Raw genomic sequence first — 22,678 nt, 5'->3', positions numbered from 1 at the left:
ACGTAAGCTATTCCTCAGTTATAAAGAAAATAGTATTCAAAGGTATTTAAAAATAAAAACTAAAGTTGAAATCCTTCTTTTAAAAATTAATTTCTCTATGTTTGATATCATTTCAAGAACAATTTGCCTGGAGAATCTTAACATCTGTAAGTTTTTTTTCCTGACTAAAGGAAAAAGCCTTTGCTGAGCTTTCTGAAAACTATCTACAAAAAATTCTCAAATGAAAAGCTTGATCCTTTGGGCTAGTCTGTTTGCAATCTTCCAAATTAAGTTGTTCTGGGAAAAATCATACAGATTTAATTTTTCCCTCTGGGTAAAAATTAATTCCATATGTTGTCTAACAAAGTCTTTTTCTGAACTGTGCATTTCCAGGCCCATTAGATGGTAGTGAAACCAACTTCCTGGGTGTCTAGCATTTATATGAAGATTAAGAGAATAGAATTGAAAGATCAGGATGCACTGTCTATAGTGTAGCAATAAGTACTCTTCTGTAAAATACTTATGTCAGAAGGAACTCTCAAAAACTTCAGGTGTGTATGTATGTGCTGATCTGCAGTACAAAATAGATTTCTCAGTGTGGGAAAAAAGATCTGAGAAATATTGGTCTAAAGTGTTACATAAAATGTTCAAAATTAAGAGCTAAAAGTCTCTAATAGAGGCAAAGTTTCTGAAAGAAAACTAGGCTTATTAGAACTGCAACAAAATTTATAGGGAGTTTTACAATAAAAGGTTTTACGTAAGAACATATTAGGCATAAAGGGTTAAAAGTGCTAAGACCTTATACTATATTCAAACAGCTCATGTGATTTAGGATTTTTTGAAAATTATGTCTATACCTACAAAAAGTTTTGTTTTTAAAAAACAGTTTCAAAAGATTTTTAAGTTTTTATATTTCATAGATATAAAGTTAACAATTTATTCTTAAATCATATATTTGGGGCTGATGAAATAACTGGTTATCACATTCACTGGTTTATTTTTCTACCAAAGGTCACATAATTCTATTAAAAAAAAAGAGTGCATTTTATATGGTGTATTACGTCCTCTTTTCCATTTCTGGCTAAAATATCCATATCCACCCATGGCATTTGCACACAGGAGGCCTAAAAGGTCACACTGGTGTCCTTCATGTGTGTGTGACTGTCTCTGCACTTTAGGGCCCTTGAGAAGGGGACTAAATGCAGACTTTGTGATGACTGAGCGCCCGGAAATTTTTGCTGGTGTGCCCCTTTGAAAGTGCCGAGGGTCCTTCTGGGCAGCACAGGAACCAACCAGAAGCATTCTGGGAGAGGAGAGCAGGGAAGGGCAAGGAATGGTGGGAAGGTTAATTGACTTACATGGCTGGCCATGTACTTCTGGTTCTTGGCATGTGTCAGGGACACGGTGTTAGGAGGCAGGATGTAGCTGGTGGCTTTCACTTTATCCCAGGCCTCCTTGTACAGGTTCTGTGGGGGTTAAAAATCTTGTGAACACAAAATAATGCAATCTGGATAACTTCCAGAGGCAAATTTTCCCTGTTTCTATCCTTCTCAGACATTCCCTAACAACCCCAAATCTTACTCTGTGGGAGCCAAGTGCTCCCAAGTAAATAACTGCTTTACTGCCTTGTTCATAATCTCAGAGTCCATTATTTTGTCCGTTCCCATAGCACTTATCACAGTTTGACAGTTATCAGAGATTTTGATGACATATTCATTCCTTCATAGGTCTAGGATTCCTAGAGGATGAAAACCACTAATATTAAATAGATATATAGTAGGAGATAAAATGGAGAAGGCAATGGCACCCCATTCCAGTACTCTTGCCTGGAAAATCCCATGGATGGAGGAGCCTGGTGGGCTGCAGTCCATGGGGTCGCTAAGAGTCGGACACGACTGAGCAACTTCACTTTCACTTTTCACTTTCATGCGTTGGAGAAGGAAATGGCAACCCGCTCCAGTGTTCTTCCCTGGAGAATCCCAGGGACGGGGGAGCCTGGTGGGCTGCCGTCTATGGGGTCGCACAGAGTGGGACACGACTGAAGCGACTTAGCAGCAGCAGCAGGAGATAAAATGTTTCCATTTCTAGGTATTTATTTACTCAGGAGAAATAAAAAGCTATGAACACACAAAGCAAAAGTGAAAGTCGCTCAGTTGTGTCCCACTCTTTGGGATCCCATGGACTATACAGTCCATGGAATTCTCCAGGCCAGAATACTGGAGTGGGTAGCCTTTCCTTTCTCCCAGGGGATCTTCCCAACCCAGGGATTGAACCCAGGTCTCCTGCATTGGAGGCGGATTCTTTACCAACTGAGCCACAAGGGAAGGCGTGAACACACAAAATCTATATGCAAATATATACAGCATCTTTACATAATTGTAAAAAACTGGATGCAACTCAGATGTGCCTTTAGCTGTGACTGGAAAAACAAACAAACTATGGTTTAGAATTTTATTTTGTTATAAAAAGGATAAAGTACTGATTTAGGCAGCTATGTATGGATGTGAGAGTTGGACTGTGAAGAAAGCTGAGCGCTGAAGAATTAATGCTTTTGAACTGTGGTGTTGGAGAAGACTCTTGAGAGTCACTTGGACTGTGAGGGGATCCAACCAGTCCATTCTAAAGGAGATCAGCCCTGGGATTTCTTTGGAAGGAATGATGCTAAAGCTGAAACTCTGGTACTTTGGCCACCTCATGCAAAGAGTTGACTCATTGGAAAAGACTCTGATGCTGGGAGGGATTGGGGGCAGGAGGAGAAGGGGACGACAGAGGATGAGATGGCTGGATGGCATCACTGACTCGATGGACGTGAGTCTGAGTGAACTCTGGGAGTTGGTGATGGACAGGGAGGCCTGGCGTGCTGCGATTCATGGGGTGGCAAAGAGTCGGACACGACTGAGCGAATGAACTGAACTGAACTGTCCTAACACATAAATGCATTTTGCTAAGAGAAAGAAGCCAGAGCTAATGACTACACACCATGTAATCACATTTAAGTGACATTCTGGAAAAAGTAAAACAATAGGGACAGGAAAAAGCTCTGTGGATGCCAGGGGAGAGGAGTGGGGCAGAAAGGGTTAATTTGGAGGTGATATAGAATTTTTCTGTATCTTGACTATAATGGTGAATACATGATTTTATGTATTTGTCAAAAGTGGAGTACTATGTACCACAAAGAGTAAAATTTACTGTATGCAAATTAAAACAAACAACCAAGAATCAGGATGGGGAAGGGAACTAAAATAGAATACAAACTGTAGCAAATAAATCTAACTGTATTACAAATGTATAACAAAGCTACAGTGAAGGAAGTGGTGAAGAAAACAACTGACTTACTTTATAAAATGGTATATCTCGACTGGATACTCTAAGGCTATAGGCAAAAATAACTGTACACAAAACATCTTACTCTAGTTAGCAAATTTGTTTCTCACAGGGGTGTGTGTTAGAAATTCTGGAAATATTTTATACGCATACAAGGGTGGCACAAATAAGTAGATATATCATAGATAATGAAAGTCAATATTTTCATTGGAAAGGAAATAGAAAGTTACAAAAAAGGAAAAGGTTAATGAACCCTGTATTGTATTAGACAACAATAGTTCCCAATAGCAAAGTTGAAACCATTCAAGTACCAAAATAAAAAACAATAATATTAGATTCTATCCCATAGAATAAAATAAATATCCATGAGCCTATACTGATAGAAATAGAGGAACTGACAGTGGAGAAGGGACAGCTGTTCCTTACAGAAGAATTCCAATTGATAAATGTAGAGGGGATAAGGGAAAGAGAAAACAACCAGAAGGGAACTGTAACAATTCTTGCAGGTAAGATCCATCAATGGATGTTAAAATATATAAGAGAAAGTGTGAGGAGAAACAGGATAATTGCATAGTCCCAAAAAATCTCCTCCAAGATATTTATTAATAACAAAGGTACAAAAGAAAGTCTACAGTGGAGAATCTCAGCAGATAGCAACTTAAAATAAGTGATCAGGTCATTCCCAGCTACTGATACCATGCACCACTGGCTATGATGTGCTGAGAAGGGCACATCACATCTGTGCTATTCTTGCCAAAAAAGGAATACCTTAAACCTAATCATGAGCAAACTTAAGATCAACTCAACCTTCAAAACATTCTACACAATAACTGGCCAGAATTCTTCAAAAGGGTCAAGATCAGAAAAAGACAAGGAAGAATTAAGAAATTCTCAGATACAAAGAGACTAAGGAGTCATGACAACCAAGTGCAGCATGGGATCCTAGACTGGCCTCTGGGACAGCAAAGTACTTTAGTGGAAATACTGTTGAAGTCTGGATAAAGTCTATAACATTATTACAATGCTAATTTTTTTTTTTTTTTTTGGTAATTGTTCTATGGAGAAAAGTGTATGGGAATTCTCTTTACTACTTTTGCAATTTTTCTGTAAATCTAAAATTATTTCAAAATGAAGTTTAAAAACTGTTTGATTAATTAGCCAATTCACAGGAGGAAAAAAAAGAGTGCCTCTGTTGATCTCTAAGTCACTGGGCAAAGGAAAAGCTAGGCAAAAACAAGTTCAGGGTCAACAAAGACTAGCTCCAACAGTACCTGTTTGCACTAGGGAACGAGTTAGTGAATTTGTATCAACTGCATGACATAGAACAATACTCAAATTGGGGCTTATTTACTTGTACCTATTAGGATTTATCGGAGAAGGCAATGGCACCCCACTCCAATACTCTTGCCTGGAAACTCCCATGGACAGAGGAGCCTGGTAGGCTGCAGTCCATGGGGTCGCAAAGAGTTGGACACAACTGAGCGACTTCACTTTCACTTTTCACTTTCATGCATTGGAGAAGGAAATGGCAACCCACTCCAATGTTCTTGCCTGGAGAATCCCAGGGACGGGGGAGACTGGTGGGCTGCCGTCTCTGGGGTTGCACAGAGTTGGACATGACTGAAGCGACCTAACAGCAGCAGCAGCATTAGGATTTATAAGATAAAGTAGGAACTTAAAGTTCCAGGAAAAAGATTAGACCTTTGGGGGTAAGGTTGCTTGTTCCTTTTAATCTCTTATTGTCTCTAAAGGTGGAAGGGGTAACTCAAATACAGAGAAAAGAAAACTCAACTCACACTGCTAAACAGATCCTTCAGATTCTTGATTCTGTCATAATCCACTGTTTCTAGAACTGTCGTGTATTTGTCTTTGATCTGATGATAATTCTCTTTATATTTCACCTACAGACAAAGAAGACAGGTTATTCTTTTCTATTATTTGACAACATGTAAGACAATAACAGCTTGTCCTGGGAGAGTTGTACATGGAAGACACACCTCACTGGCATTAATGCCACTTTGAAGAGCAGTCACGTAAAGTGGTGTGTCTGTGACCAGGTTATAATTCTTTAGATTTTCTTTACCTGCTGCTGTGTATAGTATCTGTGAAGAAAAAGAAAAGTTACTGAAAATGGTAAAATGAAGATCTGCCATTTGTGCCAACTTAGATGTACATTTCTGGGTTTCTGCTTTAATCTTAACAAAAAGGATAGGTTGGACAGTCCTGCAGACTTTGCCCAGCTGTCAAAACTAACAGTTTCTCTTGACCAAAAGTGGAGTCTGGATCTTTGCCAGGTCCCTCCTTCATCATGTTGTCTTTTCCTTGCTTATACTCTGTCCCTGACAACAGCCCTTCAATTTCAACATCCATCAGATAGCTGCCCTCCCCGAGATGAATTTCTGCTGTAAAGTTCTCCAAGTAACTACTTTTTACTTCAAAAGTTAAATACGTATGGTCAAAGTATGCATTTGGTTTCTACTCCCTACCAGTTAACCTGATCAACTAAGGTATACATGCTTGAGGGTAGTTCACTGTGAAATAGCTCCCAGATAACAGTCTGCTATAAACATCTATAGCCTTAAACCACAGGGGACACTCAAACTGAGGAAGGCCAGCGCAAGAGCTGGCTACCAGAAGAGGTTTTATTGGGCAGGGGTCTTTGGTTCCCTTAGACTGTGTACTGTCAGAGCCACTTTCTCCACCTGGGCACAGGGACAGTCTCGCTATCAGCTCACTGGGAGCATCATGGAGTCCATCAACCCACAATGAGCTAGTCCTAGGAATATGGCTCACCTGACTCTGGAGGTCATATGATTTCTTCGCATGGAGGATCTGGGGTGTATCCCAAACGTAACACCCAATGCCTTTCAGCCAATTCAAGTCATCTTTATACACATTCTGCAAGAAAGAAGGAACAGTGAAAGGTGACCGGTACTAACTGAACTTCCAATCGAGGATTTGATTTTCTCCTGTCAGCCTTTGGCTGTGCTTAGTATACTCAGCTGCCATAGGGTGGGTTTTTCAACAGCTGGAAGGTCTTTAATGCCCTAGTCTAAAGAAGTTTAGGAGGAGAGCAAAAGCTAAGCCCAAGGCTACTTGAGCGGGTTAGCCTACCTTTTCTCAAGGGGAACTTCCCAACCCAGGAATCAAACGGGGGTCTCCTGCATTGTAGGAGGATTCTTAACCAGCTGAGCTATCAGGGAAGCCCAATGCCCTAGCCTAAAGAAGTTTAGGAGGAGAGTAACAGCTCAGTTTTAGTCTAGTGTTGAAGAGATTAAATAGTTAACACAGGAGTCTCATTGCTCTGAGGGGATCTTTACACCAAAAAACGTCACTCCTGCCTCTTTGAATTGAAAAGCTCAGGGTTTAGGAATACAGCGACAACAAGGGCATGGGGGCCCGGGCAGGGCTGGGTGAAGGCTGTAACTTAATCAAGCTGCAGAAAGGACCTCATACATCACTCAAGATCTCCTGCGCGTGCCGGACCCGGACGACATTGGGTTCTTCTGGAAGAGACGTCCACTGGTGGAAGTAGTGTCGGTATTCCAGGTCACTGAGGATGTACTGGCACCTTTTAGCCAACACGTGATTCATCATATCTTGGGGGATATGGACATTTGCTTTGGTGTCCTCATAATGTCTTCTGTAGTTCAACTAAAGAATGATACACATTTAAAGACAAAAATAAGAAAGCCATTAAGCTATTCTGATCAATCTTTCCTAGAGTCTTATTTTCAATACAGATCAATATCTTTAGGCTGGACCAAGGTTAAAAAAATGATACTTTAAAATATTCTACTTCTTCAAAAATTTCCCATCCCTTTACTATAACACAAAGTAAAGAGGAACCAATCTTGTTTTCTCCTTTTTCCAAATACAGAGCCCACACTGTGTTTGGAGGAATGGGGGGAAAGGGTGAAAACAGATGGCTACCAAAGGGGTGCAGGGCTATGTGGCAGGGATGGGGGAAAGTCTCAAGACTGGTTCACTCCTCACTATCCCACCCCCAGCTGATTTTGAGACAAAGGGCAGATTATAAATAGGCAGAAGAGTAGTACACTGTGCAAATCCTCTTGTTAAAGTGAACTTTGCTTACCAAGCTCCTCATTTTTTGGAAGTCCAGACAGTGAACCACGTTGGGGAACTCACTGATTTCTTTTCCAGCCAGGTAGTGACCCTTCAGTTTCTCATACGTCTCTTTGTATTTCAGCTGTGAAGTAGGTACGGCATTGAGAATCACTAGGACTTTCCAACCAGTCCTTTGTGGCTAGAAAGACTCTCAAACTCAAGAAAGGAAAAAGTCCTACTGACCTCACTGTTCACAAAGTCAGCATGCTTGGCTCCCACAATGGGGATGTAGCGTTCGTCCAGGGTGTAGCCATAGGCCTTCGTTCCATCCCAGGCCCTTTTATACAGTATCTAGGACAAAGAAATGCATATCAACAAAACTTTGCATTCAACCTCTTCTAGATGTACTTGAAGGTAAATGGTAAAACCAAGGTAAAGTATTTATGTTTTAAGGCAAGGCCTAAATCTTCATTTATAGTCAATAGTGTCCCTACTTATGAACAGGATAGAGTTTTTGGACTAGTTGCAAATTAAACCTACTGACCCCGAGACATTTTATAATAGAGTTTAACTTTATTTACATTTCTAATAAAAGTGAAAACAAATTTGCACACAGGGAGAGAATCACCAAAGATTGCTTCCCATTCAGCATACACACACACCTTTTAGATAAGCTGAATTAAAATTTGGAGAGCAAGTCCTCCACTTGCTGGCTGGAAATATCTGGACATGATTGCTAACAAGGGACCACCCTTTCCTGTCTTCTTTCTGTTGGTAGCTGCTTGGTTCTACATGTGCCCAGAAGTGATATAGCACTTGTTACATTATTGTCTTTTTAAAAAATTATTTATTTTTAGTTGGAGGATAACTGCTTTACAATATTGTGTTGGTCTCTGCCATACATCAACATGAATCAGCCATAGGTATGCCTACTCCCATCTCCCATTCCATCCCACCCCTCTAGGTTGTCACGGAGCACTGGGTTGAGTTAGCTGAGTCACACAGCAAATTCCCACTGGCTCGCTGTTTTGCATATGGTAATGTATATGTTTCCACGCTTCTCCTTCAGTTCGTTCCACCCTCTCCTTCCCCTGCTGGGTCCACAAGCCTGTTCTCTATGTCTGTGTCTCCGTGGCTGCCCTGCAAGTAGGTCCATCAGTACCATCTTTCAGGATCCCATATTACGCATTAATGTACAATATTTGTTTTTCTCTTTCCGACTTACTTCACCCTGTATAATAGGCTCTAGGTTCATCCACCTTCTTATTTGTACATCATCTCCCTCACTTGCAGCTGCTCCTGAAAGTCTTATCTTATTGATCTTTAGCTCCTCAGTGTCTCCCTCAGTGCCTGGCACATCACAGGGCCTCAAACAATACTAGCTGAATAAATACTACTTGCTCTGAATAATACGCTATGAAATAAAAATAAATACAACAAAATAATAGGTCTCCTTATAAGTTCAGTCATTCATAAAGTCAGCCAAGAGCATGCATGCTAACAAAAGCTTAAAATTCAGAACTGAGTTGTACATCACATAAAATAGAACTTACAGTACTGTAGAGTTTTTCCATGTCTTTGGAGTGGGTGATATATGGTGTATCTGGAGAAAAGATATACTTGCCCTTTATTAATTTATTAAATGTTTCTTTATATTTTACCTAAGGAGAGAAAACAAAGAGAACCTTTGATTATTCTAAATATATATTTAAAGTTTCACAAGATCTACCTAGCAAAAAATAGTTACATTTAGAGATTAATCAATGGGCTAAATTTCATTATATGATATATAATTTTTATTATAACTAACACAATGGAATGTTTGGGATAATAATTTAGATATTATCTAAAAGGGGTACAGTATATGTCCTACTAGTGACTTTTAAGACATTCTCCCCCAAAGATTTTCTTATAATTTACTCCCCATTTTCTTACAAACCATTATCTGGAGGTAAGGAAAGTCTGTTCAATGACAGTTAAGCTCTTAGTTTATATACCTTATTATACACAAAGAAAACTTACATCACTTTGATTGACTGAGTTAATCTTGGCGAGAACAATCTCTGGAGGATCCACCACACTTGTAAAGTTAGGATAGTTGGCAAGAGCATCTTTCTTATATTTTATCTGCAAAGGAATAGAGACAATTAAGATAGGTGGTCCCCTACAGGGTACCTATCCCCACATGGTAGGTAAGGAGGCCAGGCTTTATGTTGGAAGAAAAGGCTCTGCATACCTGATTCATCATTTCCTGGTTCCTGGTAACCCTCACATGGTCCACAGAATCCAGGGGGATCCAACCAATGCCTCGGAGCCACTCCAAGTCAGCTTTGTAGATATTCTGAGAGCAGAAAGGGAGACACAATGCAGGTGTAAATAACTCAGACACATGAAATCAGGCAGCAGATTAGAAACAACTTTTTCAGAAGGTTTTTAAGGCTTTCTCTCTAGTGGCTATGTCTCATTGATTCAAACATGATTTCATCTGTACACTTGAGCAATATTTCTCATGGCTGTTATGAATGAGGAACTATGCAAGGTGATTTGAGAGATGAGTATAAAGTCTTTGAAGTGTAGAGAGAAGTTATCTATGAAGTAGACAGTGGTAGGTGCTGCGAGAGCAAGAACACTTAGATGCTGTGGGAGTTAAAGGTAGGGAACCGTTGTTTTCACCTGTGAGCATAAGACAAGGTTTTACCAAAGAAGTTATAGTTTTAGATGAACTTGATACGTATAGTTATATAGAAATCTGTGGGGTATTCAGACTAAATAAAGGCAGTCACACAAGTAAATGCTCATGTCTTGTAGGGTTGGGGGCCACCCCTCCTGTCTGTCTTTACCCTCGCCCCCACTTCCTGGATTCTCTCAGGCCACCGCACGCCATATAAAGAGGAGGTGCTAATCTGATTAGAGTTCCACAAAGGTTATCCTGCTGCAGCCACCAGTGAGATGGGATGTTCAAGTTCAGTACCTGTGCTGCAGGCAGAATCTGACATCCTGTTTTGGTAACAACGAGAAGACCCAGGTAGGCTTAGCTCCTCGGTGCTCCTGAGCATCACATTAACGCATTGTGTTTCTGTTTCCTACGGACTACTGGTGGCAGGTAGAGATCTTGATTCAGGCTTCAGGGGGAGGTGACCTGACACACATTCTCTATCCCAGCTTTGCCAACCTCTGCATAAGGGCTTCTGGCCCTTCTGCAACTCATCAGTATGTTGTGTCCCTTTTGCTTTGATTCCTTGCAAACAATTCCTTCATGAAAGCCTTGAGGAAGGAGATGCTTGGCAAAGCAAGGAGGAGGCATTCCCAGGTCTTGACTACACTATCATGTAATATTATTGAAATCCCAAATCAATGTCAACTCCCGTCCAAGCCAATAATTATTTTAAGTCAGTTGACAATTTTCCATGCACATGTGAAGAACTATTGATGATAGAGATGGTACAGAATCAATTTTTTAAAACTTGACTTTGAACGTTATTCAGAAATGCACAGTCAGCAAGCAAAGCTGTCCATTACTGCTCCCAACCTTTCTCTACTTCATATCCAGCCTCAGTTCCCTTCTGACAGCAAACTATATATTTACGGTTATGAGTTTCAAAGACTGGAGGCTCGAAGTTAGTGCTTATGATCTGAGTAGACCACATGCCTCTAGATAATTAAGAGACAAAAATCACTTACATCACTCTGTAGGTCATAGGCCTTCCTTGCCTGAATAACATCATTTTGGTCAGGGTGACATATCCATTGGTGCAGGTAATTGCGGTAATCAATGTCACTGGCAAGGGCCTGTCCCTCCTTGGCTGCCAACACCGACACCATATCAGGAGGTATATGGATTTTGGCCTTTGTCTTATGATAGTTCTCTTTGTAAAGTCTGTCATTCTGAATCTGGCCTGCGTGCTCGAACCAAACCAGTTTAGGATCATCTCTCATCGTCGGGACACCCACATAATGACCTTTCTGCTTGACGTGTTCAGCTTTGTATTTCAGCTGGTGGGAAGAGGAACAGAGATTCCGTCAACTTAGACAAACACACAAGGCAGAAGGGGCTTGAAACATCAAGCAAGCTCAGGCCCCCAGATATTTCTGTTACTCTCACAAGAATAAATACGAAAAAAATTGAAATAGAGATGAAGACATTTCAATTTAAAAATAGAAAAATATACACTTACTTTCTAATTCTGGCAATATCTTATTTGAAGGCTTAGAGATTTTAGGGAAGCAGAGAATAGAAGAAACAAATAAAGACCTTAAACAATAGTTTTTGAAGCAGCAGAGAAAAAAAAAAAAAGATGAAGAATGCTAAGAGCCCACAGGAAAAGGACAAGAATGGAGCAGGTACTCTGGCCATCCCCAAGGCCAGCCAGGCCTGCCAGCCAACAAGGAGCTCTCCATGGTGCTATGTCTTAGGGTAACTGGGTCCCTGTAAGGGCAATGGCCAGCCTTTGCAAAGTGCACTTGTATCAGAATAACTTACCTCACTCTGAACATCACCAGAATGATGGGCATGAACAAATGGCACAGCATCTGGAGGCAAAATGTAACCGGTGGCTTTCTGTTTCTCCCAGCTTTCCTTGTAGAGATACTAAAAGACAGAGACATGACAAAGGGTTAAACCAAGGAGTCAGGATAGAGGGCTAAGTCTCCTACAGGTGTGTTATAGTCCTCCATCCTCACAGAAAGTGTCAGGTGTCCAGGCAAAATCCTTACCTGGTCCAGTATCCGGGCTGCCTCCTGGGCAGTATGCAGCTGAGGGGTTTCTGTGAGAGTGTACTTTGATTTTGTGTCATTCCAATCTTTTCGGTACTTAATCTAGAAATGAGAAGCAAGTTGGTAAGTTCCTCGATATTAAGAACACATAATGCTGTCCAAGCAGCTGCTAGCACCAGTCGTCTCAATATTTACAATCCGTATCTCAGACAGCGATTGCACAATGAGTGTAAGGAAGCGGAAAAGCTTTGGAAACAACATCTTCCAAACCCAGAAATTTTACTATTTTAAACAATTTTTAACAGATCACCTTTATTTAAAAATTTAACCGAGCCGTTTTAGAACAACAGTCATGTACTTACATCGTTCAGGATTTCACCACTGTGTTTTGCTGTCACGTAATCAACTCTGTCATCCACAGGAGTAAAGCTGAGAGTTTCTATTTTTGTGCGATATTTTTTCTATGGGAAAGAAAATCTCTTTTAGACAACATTGTCTCTGGTCCTGAGCAAGATATGCTGCATTTAAGGGTGTGTCTGAACTAGAAGTGTAGAATGTCATATTTCAATGGCATCTTTTTGGCAATTTGGCTTTCTTCTTAGCATTTTATTTTTAAACAAATGGGTTGACATCTTATACCTTCCACAGATTTTAAGGTAGCAGGTTTGCTTAGCTCCCAAAATCATGTAATATATCATTACATGTACTCTGTGTGTGTATGTGTGTTTTTCAATTTTCAAACTTCTCTCACATGTATTGCCATTGAGGACTGAAGAAAATCTCCATTTATACAATTCCAAGCATCACTGAGTGGTCTTACATTCTTATGGGTATGGTCCCACAATGTGACAGGGACAGTACAGGATTATTTTGGAAAGGATAGCAATTGAAACTGTAATTGCTGATGGGGAATGACTGCATGTTAGCTGGTGTATTTTTGTTTAGTTTCTTAGGAAATGTGCTGAATGTCAGGATAAGATCTTGGAATACCTCATTGAAGATGTCTGCCATATGCTTGGCATGATTGACAGAAACAGAATCAGCTGGCATCCACCCAATCCCACGTAACCATTCCAAGTCAGCCTTGTAAATAGCCTGTGAAAATAAGACCAGGAAGAAGTCAGTAAGTCTGGTCACATTTGTTCTATTCATTGGTCTGATGGAGAAATGCAATTTAAGAATGACATACTCAAGCACCAGACAAGTAACTTAAGTAAATTAATGATGCGGCAGCATAATAAACTGGGGCCCATGTTTGCTATTTAAAGGGGTTTAGCCTTAATTTCGGAGAAGGCAATGGCAACCAACTCCAGTACTCTCGCCTGGAAAATCCCAAGGATGGAGGAGCCTGGTAGGCTGCAGTCCATTGGGTTGCTAAGAGTTGGACACGACTGAGCAACTTCACTTTCACTTTTCCTTTCATGCATTGGAGAAGGAAATGGCAACCTACTCCAGTGTTCTTGCCTGGAGAATCCCAGGAACGGGGAAGCCTGGTGGGCTGCCATCTGTGGGGTTGCACAGAGTCAGAGACGACTGAAGTGACTTAGCAGCAGCAGCAGTAGCCTTAATTTAGCCCGAGGTCATGACTATCAATGGCTAGTTCATGTCTGGAGCTGCATCCTCTAATTTTTTTCCAACAAAATGGGAAATCCTAGGTTTGTATACAAAATTCCCTGATTTTAAAACTTAATTCAAAATTTAAAAACACTGTGTCAACTAAAACAGCATATCTATGCCTGTATCCTGTCCATGGACTGCCAATATTTTACTTACAATTTAAACTTCTGTTGCTTCTTAAGTTCTGTAGAAGTAATACTTTCAGAGTAGTTGTCTTTAACATGATACAATTAAGAACTATATTCAACTACCACTTATTTCCTTATCCTTCATGGTACTGGTGATTTTAATACCACACTATAAATTCTAACCAAAACCAAATTCTTGGCTGTATAAAGACATGGAGTGATGATGCAAGATTTAATGACATAAACTTTCTGGGAGTCCTGGGAAAATGATGAAAGAGTTCAGGCTAAAATGCAGCCCACTCACATCGCTTTGCAGATCGTAGGCTTTCCTGGCCTGAATCACATCGTTCTGGTCAGGCATGCACGTCCACTGGTGCAGGTAATGGCGGTAATCGATATCGCTGACCAGAGTCTGGGAATTTTTAGAGTGCTCGATGGAGAGCATATCCGGGGGGCTCTGGAACTTAGACTTCCACTTGGCCCAGTGCAGCCGGTATTCTCTTTCATTCTGAATCTTGCCAGCTATGAGGGCCCAGCGGATCTTGCTGTCATCCCTGGCTGTGCGGGTGCCCACGTAGTGTCCCTTCTGCTTCTCGTGATCAAGCTTGTATTTATACTGGGGACAGAAAAACACAGCAGATGGATCACAGCACGAACTCTCTATGCACCTGGGGCGTTTGCACGAAAAACTGAGGAGTAAACAAGGCCACACTCACGTCACTCGCGATCTCCCTGGAGGCCTTGGCAGCCTGGATGGGGATGGCGTCCAGCCGGACGTCACAGCTCATCTTCATCTCATCCCAACCTTCACGGTAAAGTTTCTGAAGAGGAGGAAAAACAAGGTATTGTTCCCAGTTCAAACTCATCAGTGACTACAGGGGTTCAAGTGAAAATTAATAACAAAGGGGTACAGTTTTGAAGTCCTAGAACCAGTTTATAAAAAGAGAATAAGTGAAAGAATCATCATGGACCAGTGTACTGGAGAACAAAATCATGTCTGGAATCCAAAGATCTGGACTTGACAAGGCTTTTTCCTTTTTTTAATTTGAATTATAATTTCAATATAGTTGTTTATGGTTGATGTAAAAGGGTTTTGGTGCTTCTTGTATTGATAGCACTGGGATCAGTTTAAGTTCAAACATTAATGGGCTATTATTGAATTTCTTCATAATTCTACTTAATTCTTCATTTCAATTTCGTAATCTTCAGAATTATAAACTTTTTACATTCTGAAAAACAAGAGGGTTTTTAATTTGAAAAAGAAGGGCTTACATTTGAAAAACAACAGGGTTTTTCCCTCTCTACACAGTTTTTTTTTTTTTTTTAGATCTTCTAATACAATTGTTGATGCATAGTGTTTGGGAGCGTTAGATCTTTTTACTGAAGCACTGATTGGAGATAATGGGCCACTTTCTAAGTGTATCGCTGTTGTGTTTGTAAAGAGAAGTCAATGAAAATAGTGACTGATTTACAGATAACTTTATAAATATATGTTCACATTTAAGTGGATAACTTCTGTATTAACAATGTTAGAAATAGCAGTAATTTAAATGTATAATTCAGAAATCAAACCTATCACCATTGTTCACAGCTTGAACAAGGCAGAAAGGAGAAGTGAATTTCAATTAGTTTCATGGCCTTTGCATTTTGAAAAATGAGTGCTTAGATAGGATCTGTCCTTATAAGTATGGGAAAGTTTTATATGAATTTTCATTCAAGTTTTTGTATTAAGTTTGACTGGGCCTATTTTAATGCTGGACTTTTTTTTGTACAAAAGAAAGTGTTTTCCACATTTAAATGTATTATAATAGAGAATATTTAATGGAAATTTGTAATTATGTTATTTTAAATTTTTTGTATTTGTTTTATTACATATATTATTATACTATTTTTTCTTATGTGATATACTTTTTTTATGTGGTTAAATATAATTTTTATTTGAGCTACAAAAAAACTGGACTTAGGACCTAACTTCTTCACCTACTAACTGTGAGAATGTGGGCAAATTCTTTAATCTTTTTAAGTCTGAACTTTCCCATATGATTAAAAACAAAATAACACTGTCTTACCCATGTGATTGGTGTCAAGTTTAAATGAATCAATTTAACATGAAGTTGTTTGGTTACCCATAAAATTATATACAAATATTCTGAAAAAACTGCTTTCTAAATGCTGAAAATTACTTAAAATAGGGGACTTTATCAAGATTACAATACTAGCAACACTATGTATAAAGAAAGTGAATATTTTGTTTAGTATTCAGATAGGATGTTTGATACCTTCCAAAACAGAAGCCATTCTCATTAGTATCTAAATTTAACAACTTTACTTTTGGCATGGTGTCAAATACTAGTCTTGCTTATATCATGATACTAATGGTGTGTGCATGCGTGCTAAGTTGCTTCAGTTGTATCCAACTCTGTGCGACCCTATGGACTGTAGCCCACCAGGCTCCTCTGTCCATGGGATTCTCCAGACAGGAACACTGGAGTGGATTGCTATGCCTTCCTCCAGGGGATCTTCCTGACCCAGCAATCAAACCCACATCCCTTTACGTCTTGGCAGAGAGGTTCTTTACCAATAGTGCCACCTAGGAAGCCCAATATTAATGGTAGGGTTCTGGTATTTCCAGCTGAGAAATTTATCATGCAAAAGATAGCACATGAGGCTTTCCAGAATTTTTTTTCCAAAGATGTCTATGGATTGGAAGGAAGAGGCTGATTCTACGCAGTGAAGAGCTGGCCGTCTTTCCATCCACTCACTTGGCAATAAGAATTCACTGCACCATATACTGTACCAATTCTAGTTCAAAAGAAGCATCAAAATTTTGCTTTCTTCCCAGCTCTTGGAAAAAATTAGCTCCTAAGAGGCTCATTACAATAAAGTTGGTGGTGCAGTACACACATGATGAGGAATCTTTACTTGGAAGACTCCTCTCACAAAGATTTATTATTTTTTGAAAGATAAAAGGTTCCAAGCCATGGTGGACTGTATTAAGACAGTATCCTTCTTCTAAGGTCATACTGTTCCACACACAGAAAAATCTCTGTGATTCATGAAGGTACTACCTTTCTTGAACTTTCTTAAACTGTGAAGCTACCCGTGTAACTGAATTCTTTCATTTTATCTAATAGAGTTTTAAGTTAATCTCTCCCTTTCCCCTGGTATACAATGATTTATTCTGCAAAGGATGATAATTCTGCCTTTTTATGATATTTTTTTCTTATCTTTACTCTTTTTTTTTTTTTCCTTTTTTTAGGGATGTGCTGGCTTTTCATTGCTGTGTGGGCTTTTCTCTAGCTGAGGCGAACAGGGGTTACTCTTTGTTGCAGAGTAATGGGCTTTTCATGGCAGTGTCTTCTCTTGTGGAGCACAGACTCTAGGGCACACGGGCTTCAATAGCTGCAGTTCCTGGGCTCGGGCTCAGGCTCAGTCGTTGTGGCACATGGGCTTGGCTGCTCTGCAGCATGTGGGATCTTGCTGGACCAGGAATTAACCCGTGTCTCCCGCACTGGCAGGTGGATTCTTTACCATTGAGCCACCAGGGAAGCCCTCTTATCCTTACTGTTAATTAATTATTTGGGGATAAATGAGGAGCTTATCATTAAGCTACTTTAAGCAAATGTTAAAAAATGGTAATGAGCCTCTTGATGAAAGTGAGAGTGAAAAAGTTGGCTTAAAGCTCAACATTCAGAAAACTAAGATCATGGCATCTGGTCCCATCACTTCATGGCAAATAGATGGGGAAACAATGGAAACAGTGACAGACTTTATTTTTGGGGCTCCAAAATCATTGCAGATGATGATGCAAAATCACTGCAGCCATGAAATAAAAAGATGATTGCTCCTTGAAAGAAAAGTTACGACCAACCTAGACAGCATATTAAAAAGCAGAGACATAACTTTGCCAACAAAGGTCCATCTAGTCAAAGCCATGGTTTTTCCAGTGGTCACGTATGGATGTGGGAGTTGGACTCTAAAGAAAACTGAACTACAAAGAAAGCCGAAGAATTGATGCTTTTAAACTGTGGTGTTGGAGGAGCCTCTTGAGAGTCCCCTGGACTACAAGAAGATCCAACCACTCTAAAGGAAATCAGTCCTTAATATTCATTGGAAGGGCTGATGCTGAAGCTGAAACTCCAATACTTTGGCCACCTTATGTGAAGAACTGACTCCTTGGAAAAGACCTTGATGCTGGCAAAGATTGAAGGTGGGAGGAGAAGGGGATGACAGAGGGTGAGATGGTTGTATGGCATCACTGACTCAATGGACATGAGTTTGAGTAAGCTCCAGGAATTGGTGATGGACAGGGAGGCCTGGTGTGCTGTGGTCCATGGGGTCGCAAAAAGTTGGACACAACTGAGCGACTGAACTGAAGTGAACTAGTGGGCATCCTTGGTTTACTCCTGACTTGAATGAGAAACTTACTTACTTGAGCCTTGCCTTTGATTTGAAATTTACTCTTAGTTATGACAAGAAAATATTCATTTATTCTTATTTTGCTAAGACTTTATTAAAAAATAAGAATGGATATTTGATTTGGTCATACATCTTTTTAAATCTAATAAAATGAGCATACAATTTTTCTCTTTTGTTCCAGCATATTATCAGTTTTCTGAATATGAAATATTTTTGGCATTCCTGAATGAATCCTAGTTATTTGTATTATATCATATTCATGTACTATCAAATTTGATTTGTTAATATTTTATTTAAGATTTCCTCATTATTATTGGTCTACAGTTTTCATTTGAGGCAGTTGGACAAGTTTTGATAATGGGGAAGGTTTTCCTTCTTTCATTAGGCTCTATAGTTATTTATTCCTTAAAGTTTGGAAAGAATTGCCCTATAAAATCATCTGGGTGACCCTGACATCATAGAAGAGTGAGGAGAGGTCTTTAATAACCCTCTTCACTTCTTATGTTTTTATTCTTTTCTTGGGGTCAATTTTAGTAATTTATAATTTCATAAAAAGAATCCCCTATATATCTGGGTTTTAAAATCAATTTAAATACCACTGTGAAATGAATGTTAATTATTTTATGTCCATCTGAATCTGTCATTCATTCCCCTTTCTTGTTTGTGTCTCTTCATTCCTCTTTCATCATCTTTCTCCTTGTTCCCTTCTCTCTTTTGTCATGTTGACATTGCCTCACAGTAACTGGCCTTACCCAGGGATTCAGAACCAGGGATCGGCCCCTCTCCTCACTCCTGGGCAAGGGCCTCCTTACCCACGCGATCTTCTCTTCCTTGCCTATGAAGAGTTCCCTGGTGATAGCTTCGTACCAACTGGGCGACTTTCCAAACAAAAGGGGAGTCTGTTGCAGTACTTACATTGCTCACGTTAAGAGCATTGGTTCTAGCAAGATTAATTTCTGGAGTATCTGGCATTATGTGGATTGAAGTTTTATCCTTGTCCCAAACTTCTCTGTACTTTGGCTGTGGAAAGAACCAATAACAAAATTACTTCACAGTTTGTAATTTTTCTAGTTGCAGTGTACAACTTTTGATTTTTCTGGTCCCAAATCTTTTCATATTAAAAATTTCCAGAATCTTTTTGCATAAGTTACTCAAATTTGTTATGAAATCTGTATTACCACCTTTCATGTGTACTTTGAGATTTTGTTTAGAATTAGTCAGCAGTAACAAAACAACCGTGTCAACATCACTTACTGAAATCTTTGCTATCATCAATATTACTATTATCTTACAAATGGATTACCAGATTAATTATTTAGCATTCCTTTTATAACATGAATTTTAATACAGGACAAAAATGTGACTCACAATGCTGATATTTTCAGCATTGGATTTCGCGAGGACAACTTCAGGTGTGTCAACAATACTTGTGTACTTGAGTTTCACCACAGGTGTCCGATAGACACTGTCTCGGAAGATATGCTGGGCATTCTTGACTCTCAGTACTTCCGGAGATCCTTCAGGCATCCAGCCGATGCCACGGAGCCACTCCAAGTCAGCCTTGTAGATGGCCTGGGAAAGAAAACAAAGTCAGGAGAGGCAGGTTTTTTTTTTAAAATCTGTGGTAAAGTAAGAAAGCAGCTTTTCATGTTACATTTTTCTTCCAGAAACAAAAATCAAGCTGACCATGGGCCTAACAGAGAATTTCTCATATGCAGAGCAGTGTTTTGTCCTGCTTTGTCTTCTCTGGTGTGTGGGTGTGTGTGTTCATGTGCATACACAAATTCTAGAAAGCAGAATGATGCAGAAGGGATGCCCTGCTTGGGGGTGTGTGGGAGATTTTTGAATATCTTGGTTATCATCTCACTGGCCAATGCAGACTTTGAAAAAAATAATAGATTCTCCAACAAGTTCTCCACACAAAAGCCAGAATGGTCTTTACAAAATTCATCATTCAAATCTGATGTCACAACATCCTCCAAACCTATGATTTCCCATTGGCCTCAGGATAAAGATCAACATCTTATCATAGACTAGGCTGTGCTGATGGTCTAGCATGAGTCCCTCCTCATTCTTCCAACCTCATCTGTCACGGGCTTCCCTTTGACCCATATGTTCTGACCACACTGGCCTTTCAGTCTGTGCTTTATATACACTCTGCTTTGTGTATGATGTTGGTCATTCTGCAGGAATGGCCTCACAGTGTTTTCCTCACAACCAACTCCTATTCTCTTTTCTTATCTCAAATCAGCATTTCCCCAGAGAAGCTTTTCCCACCTCACTTTTTCATAGTGCAATGACCACTCTTTTTCAGCCATCCCATTTTTGCTGATATTCATTAGTTGACATCTGTTCCTTTATCATCAACGTGAACTTCCTTCAGTCAGGAACTTTGTCTTATTCTTCTTTATTCACCATTGTGCCTTTAGTGTTCAGCACAAGACATGGTACATGGTAGGTTTAATAAATATTTTTAAAGGGATAATTAAGAACTCAGTCCCTAGTTGCACAATTTCAATCCCACTTGGGTTTTCTTTTTCAGGACAGCACTTCCTTTTGAACTGGGATTTGCATTTCCTCGGCTATCTCCACATGTTTTCTCAGAAATATGTAAGTAGTTAACCAGATAAAATTGCTTTATGTGAAACACCAGTTATGAATTTCATTAAAAAAAACCGTTGTGTTCTTCAGAAATAGTATATCAATATTAATAGGATACAAATATCAAGCTAAAATAAGGAATAAGAGGAGTCAAAATGCAGGGAAATTTCTACCTTAGTGAAGAAGGTTATATGTTTTAGTGTGTGAAGTATGACAGATACACAAAATCTAGAAGGATTCTTGAAGAGGATTACATAGGTTTTGAAGCTTCCCTTTATCATTCTTTTTTTTTTTATTTTTTAATTTTTTTTCCCTTTATCATTAAGAACTTGATTGATATGCATTCTTTAATACACCAGTGTGATTCAGGTTAATGAAGAGACTGCATTTATCTAGAAACTGGACTAAATTCACCAAATGGCAATTGTTTCAAATGATGGGTATACTCTTCTATAACAAACTCATCTATTATATTAAAATATCTCCTGAAGCTTAAGGGAAGTTCAGATAATTAAAAGAAAGAATTCATTCTATACAAGAAACAAATATCCTGATGCTGGAGTGGGGTGCCATTGCCTTCTCCAATTAAAAGAAGAAATTCATTCTATACAAGAAACAAATATCCTAATAGAATTCATCATTTTCAAAAGATCGAATGGTTAGAAAATATAAGTAAATCTAAAAATACTTTGGGCAAACTAATGAAACATAATGTTGTGAAGAATAAAATGTTAAGGGAAATGAGTGAGCTTAGAGCATGCTGCTAATCTTTTAAACTAATTTCAAGGAAGACAGCCCCTGTCATTCTTCAACTGAAGAAACACGATGACACCAATATTTAATAAGCTACAAACAATGAATACATTAACAAAATCTATAGAAAAATTCTGGTAGTAGCACTAACAATGAAGATGAAAACTTTCTGAATAAGCCCAGAAGTAAGACTTGTGATTAACAAACTTAGTAAAATATCCCAGGGGAGTGCTCAGGCAGGGAAAGCATTCCTGAACATTGGAAGGAGTGACCGGGCAAAGCGGTAGAAGGCTGGCTTCCTGGGGAATAGTCACCACCCCCCCACCCCCAGGCACCACAGCAACAACTTACATCACTCTGCAGGTCATAGGCTTTCCTGGCTTGGATCACATCGTTCTGGTCAGGAAAGCAAGACCACTGGTGTAGGTACTGGCGATAGTCCACATCGCTTGCTAACGCCTGGCCTTCTTTGGCAGCGTTGATGGACACCATGTCCACCGGGATGGTGATCCTGGCCTTGTGGTCATTGTATGCCTTTTTGTACAGCCTGTCATTCTGCATCTTCAACACATTTGCCGCCCAGACCAGTTTAGGGTCTTCCTTGGCATTGCGACACCCAATGTAATGACCTTTCTGTTTCTCGTAAGCAGTTTTGTATAGATACTGGTGGATGTGAACAGAAGAAAGAAGATTTGTTTCTCCAAACTACTTCTGGACAGCCTGCTCAAATAACTCCCTCATATTACCCATTTGGGGGCACTGTTTTTCTTTAAATTCATACTACAAGTTTTATACTTGATACTTTGGTTTGCCTTCTACGTCTACATTCATGAAAACATTGTGAACATCTCAAAGGCAAGAACTGTGCTTCTGGGCTGTCGTCCAGTATAGGATTGTCCACCGTTTCCCAAACTTCAGTCATTGTGTGCCATTCCCACATGTTCTGCCATAAAATTTTGTGACAATACTACTTGTACTTCATATTTTACTTTGTCAACTTGATTTCTTGTCTACATAAATATATATCTTAAAGTTTAAACTTATTTACACTTTTTATTTTAAAATTTATAATCCTA

General features: G+C 39.4%; 1 protein-coding gene across 29 annotated transcripts in view; it reads right to left on the bottom strand.

The window, feature by feature from the left end:
- Nucleotides 1–22,678, bottom strand: part of NEB (nebulin) — a 219,241-nt gene that overhangs the window by 63,804 nt on the left and 132,759 nt on the right. For all 29 annotated transcript variants that reach the window (XM_027560957.1, XM_027560980.1, XM_027560767.1 and 26 more), the window contains 20 exons: nt 21,954–22,265; nt 19,617–19,820; nt 19,164–19,268; nt 14,546–14,650; nt 14,134–14,445; nt 13,075–13,179; nt 12,447–12,545; nt 12,085–12,186; nt 11,852–11,959; nt 11,053–11,364; nt 9,608–9,712; nt 9,394–9,498; nt 8,925–9,032; nt 7,615–7,722; nt 7,400–7,513; nt 6,760–6,957; nt 6,097–6,201; nt 5,301–5,405; nt 5,100–5,204; nt 1,338–1,445 (listed from right to left, as the gene is read on the bottom strand). In XM_027560957.1, the coding sequence (XP_027416758.1) occupies nt 1,338–1,445; nt 5,100–5,204; nt 5,301–5,405; nt 6,097–6,201; nt 6,760–6,957; nt 7,400–7,513; nt 7,615–7,722; nt 8,925–9,032; nt 9,394–9,498; nt 9,608–9,712; nt 11,053–11,364; nt 11,852–11,959; nt 12,085–12,186; nt 12,447–12,545; nt 13,075–13,179; nt 14,134–14,445; nt 14,546–14,650; nt 19,164–19,268; nt 19,617–19,820; nt 21,954–22,265 (2,925 nt within the window). The remainder of the gene's footprint in view (nt 1–1,337; nt 1,446–5,099; nt 5,205–5,300; nt 5,406–6,096; nt 6,202–6,759; nt 6,958–7,399; nt 7,514–7,614; nt 7,723–8,924; nt 9,033–9,393; nt 9,499–9,607; nt 9,713–11,052; nt 11,365–11,851; nt 11,960–12,084; nt 12,187–12,446; nt 12,546–13,074; nt 13,180–14,133; nt 14,446–14,545; nt 14,651–19,163; nt 19,269–19,616; nt 19,821–21,953; nt 22,266–22,678) is intronic.

The sequence above is a fragment of the Bos indicus x Bos taurus genome, chromosome 2, assembly GCF_003369695.1.
Source record: "Bos indicus x Bos taurus breed Angus x Brahman F1 hybrid chromosome 2, Bos_hybrid_MaternalHap_v2.0, whole genome shotgun sequence".
Taxonomy (NCBI): domain Eukaryota; kingdom Metazoa; phylum Chordata; class Mammalia; order Artiodactyla; family Bovidae; genus Bos; species Bos indicus x Bos taurus.
Note: the sequence above shows the minus strand (reverse complement) of the source record. Positions and strands in the feature narration are given on the sequence as shown.